Source organism: Plasmodium cynomolgi, chromosome 10 (assembly GCF_000321355.1).
Source record: "Plasmodium cynomolgi strain B DNA, chromosome 10, whole genome shotgun sequence".
Classification (NCBI taxonomy): Eukaryota; Apicomplexa; class Aconoidasida; order Haemosporida; family Plasmodiidae; genus Plasmodium; species Plasmodium cynomolgi.
Window position 1 is genome coordinate 1,125,551 of NC_020403.1, and position 15,183 is coordinate 1,140,733.

General features: G+C 48.0%; 2 protein-coding genes across 2 annotated transcripts in view; one reads left to right on the top strand and one right to left on the bottom strand.

The window, feature by feature from the left end:
* Positions 1–117: 117 nt before the first annotated feature.
* On the bottom strand, positions 118–12,067 carry PCYB_103510 (hypothetical protein; the record flags this gene model as incomplete). Its single annotated transcript, XM_004222900.1, has 7 exons — positions 118–3,497; positions 3,706–5,631; positions 5,821–7,035; positions 7,495–8,445; positions 8,713–9,747; positions 10,060–10,905; positions 10,990–12,067. The coding sequence occupies 7 exons, from the start codon at positions 12,065–12,067 to the stop codon at positions 118–120; spliced, it is 10,431 nt and encodes a 3,476-aa protein (XP_004222948.1).
* Positions 12,068–15,024: 2,957 nt separating this feature from the next.
* The window catches only part of PCYB_103520 (hypothetical protein), a gene marked incomplete at both ends in the record, with an annotated part of 1,181 nt that continues 1,022 nt past the window's right edge, over positions 15,025–15,183 (top strand). Inside the window, one exon of the mRNA XM_004222901.1 lies at positions 15,025–15,154. Within this exon, the coding sequence (XP_004222949.1) occupies positions 15,025–15,154 (130 nt within the window). The remainder of the gene's footprint in view (positions 15,155–15,183) is intronic.

Genomic DNA, 15,183 nt, shown 5'->3' on the forward strand with positions numbered 1-15,183 from the left:
CTAGCTAAGCTAAAATGACAAAGGGGAAGAAAGCGACCTCCATATGGATAAAAAGCAGGACAGAACGCACGACGCGCTTTTACCATTGGAGGTTCACAACAACATCCACCACCACCCCTACTGCGCCAGTTTGTTCCGGTTCTTTATCCGGGCACTCTGCCTGCAGTTGAGCTGGAGGGACGGGATTTTCTCCTTCTTCTTTTGCCGAATCACCTTCTTCAAAATGTGTGTCTCCTTTTCGGGGGGTAAATTCAGGCTGACGTTCTTGGGGGGCATATACACATTTTCGTAATTCTTAAAATCGAAGAAAGACGTGCCTTCCTTTTTCTGTTCATTTAAGGCACATATTTTAATCTTCCTTTTATATTTTGAAATGATCTGTTTGTGCATGTTGTCAATTCCGTTCCGTATGCGCTTACCCATTTTTTTTTGCACAGGAATGAATATATTTTCTTTGCTATTTTCAATTCTGTTTTCGAGTAATATTTCGTTAAGTGGCTGTTCCTTTATCTGCAGACTTTCTTCATACAGCAGGCAGGAAAATGGGACTGATTTATGTTCGCTGTTTGATGAGGGGCTATTATTATTATTATCAAGGCTGAAGAGGGATGAGATGAGTTCATTTAGGCTGTCACTTCGAGGGGGGTCAGCTTCCACCTTTACACTTCCGCTTGGATCGATACATTCGTGGATGGAGACACCTGGGCAATGTTCCTCCTCGATGTTTTTTTTTCCCGATTCGTCCTTTGTTTGATTTTTTTCCATTATGACATGGTTCAGGGAGGAGGGGGCGTAGTACTCCGTTTGATTAACAATTTGCTCTACCTTCTTTTCTCCGTTGATCAGTTCGGGTTCATAATTTCTAAACGACGATGTGATGTTCGCCTCTTCGTATGGCTGTTCTTCTCCCCCAGACTTGCTCTTTCGTATGTCTTCCTCCGTGTATATATCCAGGTGGTCCCCACTTTGGTTCCCACTCCTCTCAGTTCTTTTACCATTTAGAAGAAGGATCTCGTCTAAGTTGTTGAACACTCCTTTTCTGTAACCACCATTGAGACTGCTTCGACTTGGTGCATAATTTCCGTTTGGATCTTCATCCTGCTTTTTCTTTTTTCTCCTTTCGATTATTTTCCTTTCTGTACTGCTCATCACTGGTGTGTTGGAGTCCTGGTCCTTTCTGGCTTCGCCTCCTGGAATATGTACAGAATCCTTCACATTGGCACTACCACCTTGGTTGGGTGTTACTTCCACATGAATGTCTTCAACGTTGGGAGAGATATCCTTGTTGCATTTTTTCATCGGCTTGTCACTTGCGTCCTCCTTGTCCATCGGCTTGTCACCTGCGTCCCCCTTGTCCATCGGCTTCTCACCTGCGTCCTCCTTGTCCATCGGCTTTTCACCTGCGCCCTCCTTGTCTATCGGCTTCTCACCTGCGTCCTCCTTGTCCATCGCCCACTGGATGACTTGCTCCTGGGAGGTGCCCTCCTCTCGGGGTGCCCCATCTGTTGCCTCCACCTCTCCGCGCAGCGCTCCATTTTGGTCTCCCTCCGCTGGTTGGCCCGCTAATTCGAAGGCGCTTCCCACCTCGCTCACCCCGCTTGGTGTGCTCACTCCGTTTGGTGTGGCTTCCTGCTCCTGCTCCTTCTCCTTCTCCTCCGTAAAAACGGGGCCGATGCTGGCGCCGAACTTCTCAATGCGCGACAACTCAATGTCGTATTCCCTAACTTGAATCTCGTCGCAAAAAATTACTTTGCTGGTTCTCCTGTGTTTCCCCCTGTTTTTCTGTTCACTCTGTTTGGGGCATTTCCCCAGCGTGGCAGATGTGGTGCTGCTCACCAGAAACTGCGCAGATGGAGCATCGCCAGTAGAACCCGCACTGCTGACACATTTATTCACTCCCTCAATGGTGATATTTTTCTCCGATTCGAACTTCTTCAACGCGCAGTAGTAGTCATTACTATTGATAAAAGGGGTGTGTACCACATCTGAGGGTAGTGTTCTCGAGGGGTCTGCACCGGAAGACTTGTGCAATTTCACACAGTGCTCCGTTAGTAAAACGTATTCTGTGAAATGTACATTTAAGCATATAGGACAGTGGTAATGTGGATCTGTAAAAAGTTTTTTCATTTTTTTGCTAATCCGTAGGTACGACTTCTCCTTCTCCTCTACTTGCTCTTCCAATCCGTTATGAATCAACTTGCATGGAAATATAATGTACCCCCCCAGGATTTTTCTCTTCTTCCAATGCTCATTTAGGTAGTGTGAGTAATTCTTCATGTAGGTATTTGGGGGGTAATAAGCCTTGTCACACAAGGGGCACAAATACTTCTGCCATTCGGGTCTTCCATAGATTAACCTTTGATCCTCAAGAGAGTGAAAGGCTTCGATTCGGAGAGGCATCACTGGCGACCTGTGCATTTCTTTGTGTATGTTTGTGATATATGGGATGTCCTGATTTAGTTTTTCTGCCTCTACAAGGTGATTTGCATAAAGGGAGACCCTGCCTTCTTCTTCGTCTTTGCCTCCAAGCGGTAGGGCATCTGCTGGAGTAGTGACGGTCCCGTTGATTGGGATCTCTTTCTCATTTCTTGCACAGAGGGTTGGTACGCCTTCGCTCTCTCGGCTGCCGCTTCCTCCACACACCTCCTTCTCCGGCAATGACTCGCCCGATGTCCCGTTCCAAGTCAACTCAGCATCGTCCACTTTGTCCGCGGTGGGAACATCTACATTGGTGACATACGCCTTTGTGGCATCCGCCTTCCTGGAATCCTCCTTCGTGACATTTACACTCGCAGGATCCACCGCGGTAGGTTCAGGGTTCAGGGTGACCCCCCCTTCCAGGACACCCCACTTGTTAGATCCCATCGAAGATCCTTCACCTAACTGGCTAAACGGGCGAGGCCCACTACGTGCGCCCCCTCTGGCTGAGTTCTTTGCTGGCCCCTTCGAGCGCCCTGCCTTGCGAACCGGTTCGCTCTGCGCTGTGGGTTCTTCGATTCGATTGGCACCTTCCCCCTCTATACCGTTTTTCGGATTACCGAGGGATGTTCCTTCTTCCCCTTCGGGCGTATGCACCGCAGATAGGTCGTCCTTCGTTTGGTTTACCTCCTCTACAGGGTCTTCCAGCTGGTCTACCTCCTCCCCTACAGGGCCTTCCAGCTGGTCTACCTCCTCCTTTACAGAGCCTTCCATCCGATTCACCTCCTCCTCTACAGGGTCTTCCACCCGGTCCATCTCCTCCACCTCCTCTTCTTCCAGCTCCTCCGAGAGACTCCCATCTGACCCGCCCCGGGGAACAAACTGAAACAAGCTTCCATTGGGGAGGTCTCCCGACGGGAAGTCCAAGCTGGCCATGCCCAATTCGTCTTCCTCGATGCATTTCTGCGTGGAGAGTTTTTCCCCCTCCGTTTTTCCATCCGTGGTGCTCACGCTGCTTCTGCTACTCCTGCTGCTTCTGCTGCTTCTGCTATTGTCGTCCGTTTCCCTCTTCTCGGTGCCTGCCAATGGGGAGAAAAAGTGAACACGTGAAGAAGCAAAGAAGCCACGAAGCGACGACGTGAAGAGGATGACGGCGAAGTCGACGTGCTAACTTTTCGCCGCGTCGGGGAGGACGGCGCGCGGGTAAACCTAGTTAGGTGCTAGACGTGCAACCACCCATCCGCCCATCCACCCATCCGCCCCCTTTTTTTTTTTTTTGCGCATTACCTTCGGGCTTCTCAAACGACGCACAAACAGTTAGTCCGCTCTCTGGGCACATGGTAAGACCGTCCACGACATGGATCTCTTCGAAGTCAAGCGTGCCACACCCTTCATCTTCATGCACCATAGTGCTTTTCTTCCCCTTCGTGTAGGGCATCGGAAATTCACTAACTTCTTTCTCCCCAGGATGGTTTCTCAGAGTGTGCTTTCCCGACGTCCCGTGGTCCTTCCCAGCCGACAGAGTTACACTGCTCACAATTGTATCACCAATAAGTTTTTCCTTCTCCACACATAGGTCATAGTTACATACAATAACGCCTCCTTTTTTGGGAACATCATCTCCTGTAGTTGCAGAGTGGGGGTCAGCCCCCGGAGAGCCACCATTGTTAATCACACCAGGGCATGGTTCACTCCTGTTAGGTAGATCCGCAGGGGGTTGTCCATCCTCCACTTGGCTAGCAGATCTATCACCAAAGTTGGCATCCTCCTCTTCCTTCCTCGTCTGTTCCTTCCTCGTCTGTTCCTTCCTCGTCTGTTCCTTCCTCTTCTCTTCCTTCCTCATCTCTTCCTTCCTCTCCTCCCCCTCCTCTTCTTCCACCTGACATCCATTCACAATGCACGTCTTAATATGAGCAATGTCTCGCATGCGGTCGTTCTGGAAAGGAGTATCTTTTTTCTCTCCTACTTCCTGATAGTTATCCCCAGCAGAGGGGTCCGCTCCTTTGTGTAGGTGGCTCACCTCCATTAAGCTGTTTTCATAGAGTGGCAGCAGTGCCTTCACTTCACCATTGCTTCCTACGAACGATGAGTTACAATTACGTATTTCAAGAATGGAAGAGGAGTCGCTGCAGGAAGGTGGGTTCTGATTCGTTTCCTTCCTCTGGTAGAGTGCATCTATCTGCTCATAAATTTGGAACTCCTTAATTTGGAGATCATATTTTTTCTTCACAGGATCGTTGTCATTAATCAATCGAGAGTCTATGGCAACGTTTAGCTTCTTTCTTAGGACATATTCCATAAATGTGCTTTTCACATTTTCTCCGATGCAAAATGGGTTCTGGTTCTGATCCGAACGGTCCATCAGCTGACTGCTTTGCGTAGACTGATTGGTATAACCATCGGGGACGCAACCCAGGATGGGACACTCATTTGTGTAGTTTACAACGTCTCCGTTTATTTGCTGCTGAGCAAAGTTAATAAAAAGGTTGGGTTCATATTTTCTGTGTTTATTTTGATTGGTTGCACTCGACTGGCATAACTTGCTGTCGTCCGCCCTATCACATCTACCTTTATCAGCTTCGTTTTGATTCTCTACTGCTGTTCCCCCATCGTAGTCCTCAATTTTTGAATTCAACAGCTTCATGAGGTTCTCCTTCGAGCTATATGAGTTTTTTTGGAAGTTATTCTTATAGGTTTCTAATTTGCTATACAGATGTGTGTTTTTGTATCTTTGGCTTAGGTCATACGAGGTGTTGTTCAAAAGAGGCGTGGATGACGTGTGTGTTTCCATTTGACTCCCATGAGTGACTTCTTTTCCTTCCATGGTGCATTTATCCTTCTCTTCGACATCCTTTTTTTCGAGTGGGTATGTGGTCTGCTTTTCTCGGCTCTTCTCGCACAGAAGAAGGTTCCCTCTCCGCTTTTCTTCGTCTTCCTCCCTCTCCACCTCCTCAAAAAAATTCTTCTCATTTTGTCCACGAGCACATTCACTGTATCTCTGTCCTGCGTCTCTCTCTGCATCATCAAACAAGTCGTCGTTGTTTAGTGAAAATGAAATTTCTTCACTAGGGTTTAGCGACTGTCTGTAGTTACCACTATCCTCGTAGTTCCTCTCATCTGATTGGTAAATTATATGAGAGTCGTAGCAAAAAGGAAGGTTGCAATATGGGTCTGCTTTACGATCCTCGTTATCATCATCCATGAGATTTTCATCTGGGGAAAGGCCAGCTAAAAAGGAACTCCTTTTGGTTCCTTCTCTCCTCTTTGTACTTGCCAAGGATGTCCTCCTTTTTTGTGATTTTTTTTTTTTTTTTTTTTTTTCTCCATTGCAGGTTTTTTCAACTGATAGGATGAAGTTTTTTATTTGCTGTTTGTTTGGAAGTACTTTTCCCGATGTGCTACTCACTAGTGGACCATCCATCATGTCTTCCGCTACTTCGTTTCCATTTCTGCTTCGTTTGCCTTTATCCTCAGGAGGAGTATCACTACTGCTGCTGCTGTTGCTGCTGCGACTGCCGCTTCGACTTCCACTGCTACCATCGGGGGTGCCATCCTTTTGGACGGTTCCAATCTGGGCAGCAACGTTCCGGGGTGAATAAATGTGACAGAATGGGGACTCATCCCCTGTGGAAAAAAAACTCTTCCCTTCGTGGATCTCGCCACTTAATAAATCGCTGGTATGGACGGTTCCCTCCCGAGGGAGTGGAATCGCACTGATAATTTTTCTCTTTTTGTGACACGCCGGTTCTGCCATCACTTTGGTTGTCGGTCTTTGCGCACTTTCTTGCATGTCCGCAGATTTGGGGGGGATTATAGTGGGGTCGTCCTTCCGGTCAAACTGGTTGTTTTGAGTTTGCTTGCTTGGACGCTTCTCCCCGTCGTCGAGGCAGTCACGACTTCCGCAAACATTGATACTGCCGCTGATATTAGCACTGCCGCTGATATTGGCACTGCTGCTCACATTGGCACTGCCGCTCATATTGGCACTGCCGCTCATATTGGCACTGCTGCTCACACTGGCACTGCTGCTCACACTGGCACTGCTGCTCACACTGGCACTGCTGCTCACATTGGCACTGCTGCTCACATTGGCACTACGGCTCATAGTGGCACCTCCATCTCCACCCCCACCATCACCCCCACTCCGCTTGTCTTTAATCATGGAAGAAGGCTTTTCCCTTTTCTTTTCGTTTCGATTGGTACTTCTTTGATCCGCCTGGCACTCCTTTTCGTCCGCCTGACACTCCTTCTTCTCGTCCGCCTGACACTCCTTCTTCTCGTCCGCCTGACACCCCTTCTGCTCGTCCTTCTTCTCGCCCTTCTGCTCGTCCTTCTTCTCTCCCTTCTGCTCGTCCTTCTTCTCGCCCTTCTGCTCGTCCTTCTTCTCTCCCTTCTGCTCGTCCTTCTTCTCTCCCTTCTTCTCTCCCTTCTTCTCGCCCTCCTCCCTGGGGTCCTTTTTTCTCTGCCTCGAAAAAGTCTTCGCCGGGTGAGCGCAAGTAGTACCGGCAATTAAGTAGTGTGCCGATTTTGCACGTGGAATTTTTTCCTCTATTTCGACAGAACGCTGCTTCGCGTTTGTGACAAGGCATATTTTTAGTTCCTCCTTATCAGCGTTCGCTTTATTCGAGCGCGTGGTTGGGATATTATTGTTTTTTTTTTTCCCCCACTGCTACGCGTGCATGCAGACGACGAGTTGCTGCTAAGGACATCACACACTTTTTCGCGCGGTTCACCATTTCCACACGGCTCACCATTTCCACACGGCTCACCATTTTCACGCGGTTCACCATTTCCACGCGGTTCACCATTTCCACGCGATTCACCATTTCCACGCGCTTCGTTAATTTCCTCCACAGCGCACTTAACCCTTTCCTTTTCGCCAGCGCGTGCATCCTGGGGGTCCTTCCCCGTGCAGCCTTCCTTGCGGTGTGCTTTAGGTGGTTCCTCAAACAAGTCAAATTGGGATATCCCCAATGCTTCCGCATCACTCCTCTGATTGGCTTTTTTTTTAACATCCCCTTCTTTCGCTTTCTCCCGTTTATCCTCGTGCACCTCCTCTTTTTTTTTTCCCCATACTTAACTTATTTTCCTCATTTAAGCCAACAGCCGTGGTGCCCACTTGTCGCCGATCCTTCATCCCTGTGAGGGGCTTTTTCCGTGCCTTGTCTTGATGTAGGTTCCCTTCTTTTCCCTTTTCATTATGTATTGTCGCGTGGTTCGTTCGAGCTTTTGCCCCTATGTGCCCCTGCACGTGTGCAGTTGTGACTGTGTGGTCTGTCCTCACCGCATCGACATGCACTTCGCTATGCTCTTCCTTCTTCCTATCGTGCGCGCCGCTAACACCCTTTTTGCAATCCATTTGGAGAAATCTATCTATCACTTCGACATCGCCAAGGAGGGGGAGGCACTCATTTTTCTCTTTCGCAACATCCGGCTGGTTATTTTTGTCAGTAAATTTATCCCTCCCCTCCTCTACATTCTTTCCGTACTGACGTTCATGCAACCAGGTGGTACCTTCCGCTCTATTTGGTGCCCCCTTTGATGTGTGGCCTTCTTCGTCCTTCTCTTTGCCTTTCCCTGTGAGGTCTGCTCTTGTGCCCGCGGGGGCGTCTTTGTTCGATAACGCATGTGCCGAGGCGCTTCCCGGCAGTCTCTTTTCCCTGCGTGCTTCCCCGCGCATGGGCACTGCATTCGCATTGTCGGTGGAGTGGTCCGCGTTAGCTGCGTTGACCGCTTTGGCCTGGCTAGCCGCACTGGTTGGGTCACTCGCTTTCGTTGGGTCACTCACTTTCGTCGCGCCAACCTTTTCGGCCACGCCCGCGAGTGTAACGCCCTGTCTGCCTCTAAGCCCACTTGCCGCCCCACCACTCAGCGCAGCCGACACGCCCTCCGTTTTTGTTCCGAGATCCTCTTCCTTACATGCTTTTCTCCCTGGTCTGTCATTTCCGTTCTTGGGCACCTTAGTCCGGTTGGTTTTCTTCACTAGGGGAGCGCCATTGCAGGGGATGGGCACGTGTGCAACGGTGGCTGCACGAGAAAAAAAGAAAAAAAAATATATAAGATAATGGCTAGCTAGGTCAGGTAAACAATGCACAAAAAAAAAAAAAAAAAAAAAAAAAAATATATAAGATAATAGCTAGCTAGGTCAGGTAAACAATGCACAAAAAAACACAAAACAAAACAAAGCAAAGCAAAACAAAACAAGGCGAAACAGAACAAAACAATAGCTGGGTCGGGTAAAAAATGGCGAAAAGGCAACTCTCATGGCTATAGCAAAATGCGTGCAGCAATTACCCTCCTGTGTGCCATCTCGCGATGTTCCCTTCTGCGTTTTCTTCTCCTTTGACAAGCCATTCAAATCGAAGATGTCGTAAAATGGTTCGCTTATTTCTTCGCAAAACGGATCGCATATTACTTCGCAAAGTGGTTCACTTTTGTTCTCTCCGCAGAATGGTCCATTTCCCCCCCCAAGTTGTGTGTCCTCTCTCGACTGGGCATCTGCGACGGGGAATTGTCCCATTCCTGGAGCCAACGCATTTGCGCTGCGCAGATTCGTAGAGACAACACCCACGTGTGTGTCCTTTTTTGCGTCGTTACTCTGCTTCGTCTGTTGTGATTTGCTTGCTTTGCCAAAAAGGGCACCATTTCTGGCATCATTTTGGCCATTCACTTGTGGCTCCTTCGAGTTTGTGATGCAGTTTTTACTTAGGATAGCGCCGCTCCCCCCTGTAGGCACGTTACTTACTCTGCTTGTCGATTTTTCTCTGTTTAATTTTTCCTCATCATTCCCACTTAGGCTTCTCTCTCGAGTGGCCCCCTTGTTTGTCCCAACTCCAATAAGCTTAGCAACCTCAGTTACTGCTGCTCTGTGGTAAAAGGGCGCTGGGTTTGTCTTTCCCCTCGTGTCTTCACAGCTACTACCCACAGTAACGTTAAGCTGTTTGTTCAAGTTGTTAATCAGTACTGGAGCTACTGCAAAATTTTTTCGTAAAGCTGGCAGGGGATCCTTTTGATGGCTGGCCGAACAAATGTTCGTAACATTTTTCTCATTGAAATTATTTTTTTTTTGGGAAAATATGTTCATGCAATTTTCTTTTTTATTTTCTTCACGAGTGGAAAGATTGGCTTGTCCCCGTTTTGTCGCATCGCATATTCTGTTTTTCTCGATGTTTTTTATTCTGATTTGTAAGGGGGTGCTTGTTTTTTCTGTCTTCATGTTGTTTCTCAACATTGATTTGTCGTTTCTGCCATGCTCAGACTGAGACCCCGTTTTGTTGTAACTAATGTTTGCATCTACATTTGGAATATTTATTTTATTTTTTTCAGCAGCTGCGCATGGAGGGATGATCATCTGATTCTGTCTGTCCTTCGCCTCAGTCCCATTTAGCTTTCTCTTCTTTGGGAAAAAATTCGTTTCCAGTGATTCACTCGATTGGGTGACGCTTCCCCTGGCGTTCTTTTTGTTTCTCTCTTCCCTTTCGTGCATGGAATAGTTGGAAAAATTGCGCACATGGCGTATATCGCGTACATCACGCACATCACGCACATCGCGTACATTACACACATCACGCACATCACGCACATCGCGCACATCACGCATGTCGTGGTGTTTATCCTTCACATGCGCGTTCGCGGACTCACTAATGTGCAGGGCTTCGAAGCTCTTTCTCCTCATTTCGTCAAAGGTGAGGCCCTTCTTCACCTTTTCGTGCGTGAGGTGCAGCAAATTCTTGTTATATAGGCTTCCCGAGGGAGGGAACGCATTCCGGTTCGCGGCCTTCACCACGTTGGCCGCGTTTGCAGCGACTACCCCTTGTGCCGCGTTCGCTGCCATAGCTGCGATCGAGGCATCAACATCTCCCCCGACACAGGAGGTGTCAAGCATAATGCACATTTCTCCGTTGTGTTTTCCAAAAGTAGCAAACTGGTTGTCCCTACTGAGTGGACGTTCCTGTTTCCTCTCCCCCGTGGATTGTTTCACCTCTCGTTTGAATTTTTCAGATGTGAAGGGAAATTCCTCTGAACTCAGTCCAGCAAAAGGGTCACTTTCGTCACATCTGATGTGTCTGTTCGCCTGAACATGTTCATGTAGATGGTGAGAGTAATTTTGTCTGGCGGAGCCCCTACGTGAGTCGGCATTTCTGTTTGGTAAGTTGAAAACAAGAGTGTTGCTTCCTCCGTGTGTGTTGCTTCCTCCGCGTGTGTTGCTTCCTCCGTGTGTGTTGCTTCCTCCGTGTGTGTTGCTTCCTCCGTGTGTGTTGCTTCCTCCGCGTGTGTTGCTTCCTCCGCGTGTGTTGATCCGATCTCTATTTTTGTTAAAAATATTTTCTCGTGTAACACATGTGTATGGAGCTCGTGTCGCGAAGGACGAGTGGGTTGGGTTGCTACTCTTGGGAGCACTAATAAGATATGAAGCATCCGAAATGTCTTTGTGATGCACATTTTTGATTGATATGTAGCTTTTTGTCTGTGTGGTTTTTTGTGGATCTTTCAATGAGAAAATGGATAGCTGTGCGTTTAGCAATGGGTTTGCGTTTGGGAAGAAAAGGCGTCTGTCCGAGTTGACCTTACGGGGGGGGCTTCCACTAGGACTGCCTGGCCCTGAGCTGCTAGACTCGCTTGACTCGATAGGTACGCTGGACTCACTCCAAGTGTTTGTAGCTCCATCGGAATATATTCCCCTTTTGTATTCCTCCTCATTTGACTTCCTCACCAGGTTCTCCATTTGCCTAACTCTGCTTCTGCCAAACTGGGGGTGCGTTTTATTCATGGGTTCAAGATTCCTTGACCTACCGTGAACAGCTCGAATGCAGTTGTTGTGGATGATCATACCGTTGTTGATTTTTTCTGAATGGCTATTTCCATTTCTTCCTATACTCTTTTTACTGTACATTCCATGGATACATTTTGCAGTTGCGCCTCCCTTGTCGGGGGGCATCAGGTTGTCTCTCTGTTGCCGCTCCTTCATGTGATTCAGATGATCTCCGTGTGGGGTGTTCTTACTATGATTCATGTATTCGTGTCTTCTTTGTTCATGCTTTTTTACCTGCATTGAAATTTCCAAACGTTTTGACGTGGCGTTGTTTCTCATGTATGCAAAGTGGGACTGATCGGTGCTTCCTTCCCTGCTGCATCGGTCATTCAAGTGGGTACGGTGGGATGGGCACTCTGCCATTATTTTGTTGTTAAATGGTTCCTCCTGAGGAATTCCCATTTTTTCTCTCTGTCTTTGTCTTGTTTCCCTGTTGATGAAGTTTTGTGTCGTTTTATTTTTCTTCAAAAAATTTTCTGTTATCATTCGGGTGTTTATCGGGCCACTCTGATTGTGTGTTGGTTTGTTGCACCTTGTGTCGAGAGCTAACATGGGGTTAGAAAGAGTGCTGTCTTCCTTCCTGATGATGAGGCGACTGTTCGGTAGGGCCCTTTGAATACTCTCCTGGGACATGTCCCTATCTCTCGAGTTATCATGAGATGGATCGGGAAGTCTCCCCTCGGACGTCTTCAACATGTTCATTAGTATTTTCCCTCTGTGAATAAGCTCGTGTTGTTTTTTCGAGTACTCATTTTTATCAATTTCCCCTTTTTTGTGATGCATAACGATGTTTACTTCTCTCAGGTTGGGAATTGGGTGGGCGTTTCTGTGAGTCATTTGATGTTCCACCTGATTATTCTTCCTGTTTGCGCCGGGGTGCGGGAGGGCACCGAGGTGCGCCGTTTGTCTTACGACATGTGCGTTGATTCGGGGGGTAGCAGTTGGGGGGTTATCAGTTCGAGGGGTAGCGGTTCGAGGGTTAGCGGTTCGAGGGATAGCAGTTCGAGGGTTAGCAGTTCGCATGTCAGCACTTAGCCCATTTCCAATTTGCATGTCGACACTTCGCCCGATTCCAGTCCAAGCGTCTGCATTTCGCCCGCTTGCGCTTCTGGCGTCGCCACCCTCGTTTGGCCCGCGGCCTGAGCCGCCAAACATTTCTTGACTCCCCCCGCTGTTGATATGGCGACTGGTGAACTCCTTTTTCGAGCCATTTGCAGGGTTCCACTTGGGAGGGAAGGGTTCTCTGCTTTGGCTTCTCTCATGATCGTGGCCCTTCGCATGGGTCCACCTTTCCACTGTTTTATTTCGCAGCTCGCTTTTGCTTCCCTTGGGTTCCCCCACTTGGTGTTTGTATTCCCCTTCCCTTTTCATGTGGGTAGAGTTGCTAGTTCGCCTGTTCATTCTTTCGATTTAAAAATGGGAGGGCGTAAGAAAAAAGCGTGCGGAACAAAATAAGAGTCCACTTTTTCGCTAAGCAAAGAGAGTTGCCGCCCCCCCCACACCTGTCTCCCTACACACAAGTATCGATGCTGACGACTCTTTGGTGTGTTCCCATACGTCACTGGAAGTTGTCATAAAAATTACCGATGGCATACTTTGGCCCTTTTTTTTTTTTTTTCAAAATAAAACGATGGGAGGGTAGGTAGACAGAGGCGTTCATCCGATTAAGCGAGTTCCTTTTTACAGAGTGGGAATGTACGAAGATTGGAGGTGGAGAAAAAAAAAGCATTCCAACATGAGATGCTTTTTAAAAATATTTTCATCGTAAACTTATGTAGTAATAAAATGTACCACATGATAATGCAAAGACTCTCCACAAAGGTACTCTTCAATTTAACGAAAATGAGAGTACGACGTGTGGTGAGAGATTCTCCCCCCTTTTTCCGGCCTTTTTTTTTTTTTTTTTTTTTTTCCCCTACCTATATCACGCAATTCGCATGCACTGGCGCAAAAAAAAAAAAAAAAAAAAAAAAAAAAGTTTTAACTTTTGAGGGGAGAATACACGCACGCGCCTACGTACACATATGTGAAAAGGTTAACAGAAAAAATGTAGAGTGTGTTTTGTGTCACAGTGGAAAATTGATTTGATGTTTTTTTTTTTTTTTTTTTTTTTTTTTTTTTTTTTTTTCCTTTCCCTGGGGGATGTGTGCACATGGTTCTTTTGGCGGCAAGCCCGGGGGGGAAGAAGTGCGCCAATTTTGTGACTGTGTTGTGCCAACTTTGCGATAACATTTTTTTTTTTTCTCTTGCTCTCACTTTATAGAAATACCAACATAGTGTTGTTTCGTTGCACCAACTTTGGAATTTTTTTTTTTTAAGCTGTAGAGTGGGGCCACTAGATGGGGACTACGAATATGGACAGAGCAATGGCGAGGAGAAGGAAGTGACACCAAGTGGAGCCGCAAATTGGTTGCGAGTGGGAGAGGCCACAACTCGGTGGCGTAAAACAAGGCCTCTCGCAGAGGGTGCGAAAAGAGGCCACAAAGCGGGGCGCAAAAAAGGGAGCAACAGTTGGCCACGCGGCGCACAAGCGAACGCATAAAGTGAAGCCTTAAATTGGAGGAATGAAGCGACTGAGTAGCGCGAAGGAACAATAGCACTCCACGAAGTGCTACGCGAATTGCCCTGCGAAACGTGCCACAACATGAGAGAGACACCCTCCGACGGCCGCCCAACCAGATCAAAAACGAAATTGCAGACGTCACGAAAAGTGAAGAGGTGCGTTCCCCCCAGAATAAATCCCTCGCGCATGCAGAACTTCTGCCTATGTGGCCTCATTGCCGCGGCGCAAAAAAAAAAAAAAAAATAGCAACCCCGCTCGGATGCATTTCCCCACCTTGGAGTGTAACTACATGTGATGATCGCTCAACAGTTGCAATCAGGTGAGTATGTGCAAGTATGCGAAGATATGTCCCCGTGCAACGCAACCAGGGGGTATTCATTTCCCCCTCTTTGTGAATATTTTTTCCCATTTTACACCCCCTACAGTACCGATGTAGTACCAGCAGTACTACCAGCAGTACTACCAGCAGCAGTACCAACAGTAGCACCAGCAGTAGCACCAACAGTAGCACCAACAAGTAACTCCAATGACATTTCGCCTCATCCTTCCCCTATCGTGCCACATAACTCACGCGTAACTGTTCACATTCATGTTGTGTATTTTTTGCTCGCTCCACTGCGCATGCATGCGCACATGTGTCACTGCATCGCAGTCCGTGGCGCCGCGTGAAAATTCGACCCGCGTCGCGCGCACGCTGCTTTGAGTTTCCTTTCCGTTTGGTCGTTTCGTTCGTTCACCGCGGTTTTGCTTGTTTGCTTCTCTGCCTCTCTGCCTCTCTGCTTCTCTGCTTCTCTGCCGCTCTGCCGCTCTGCTTCTCTGCTTCTCTGCTTGTTTGCTTGTTTTTTTCCCGCCTTTCCCCTTTTGCTTCCTTTCCGCGTTTTCCACCCTGCCCCTCCCCCCCACACGCTTCGCGATGAAAAATCCGCTTGCCAAAATGTGCAGGGCTAAGTATTTGTTCGCCTTCGCCGTGTGTGTGATTGCCCTGCTGATGAGGGGACACTCCACGAAAAAGTGCACTCGCGGGGAGGCTCCCCATGGGAAGCTCTCTCTTTTTCTAGAGACAAAGGTGAAAAGGGGAAAAGTCATTGGAAAGAGGAGGAAAAAGAGATATGAAAAGTAGCCGAGTCAGAATGGAACCACCTCCTCCTCCTTTCCATCGCAGATGCACTTTATTCAATGGGACTAACTCCCCAGAGTTATCCTCCTCCCAGGATGTGCCTCCTCCCTGGATATGCCTCCTCACCTAATATGCTTTTCTTTTTGCCACTCCCTGCAGCTGGCCGACTTGGGAATAGCCGAACCCCCCTACACCGTTTTCAACTTTGCAACGGAAGCTGCCAACACCACTGACGTCTTAGAGGGTTAAGTTCAAAAGGGCAATCGCAAAGTG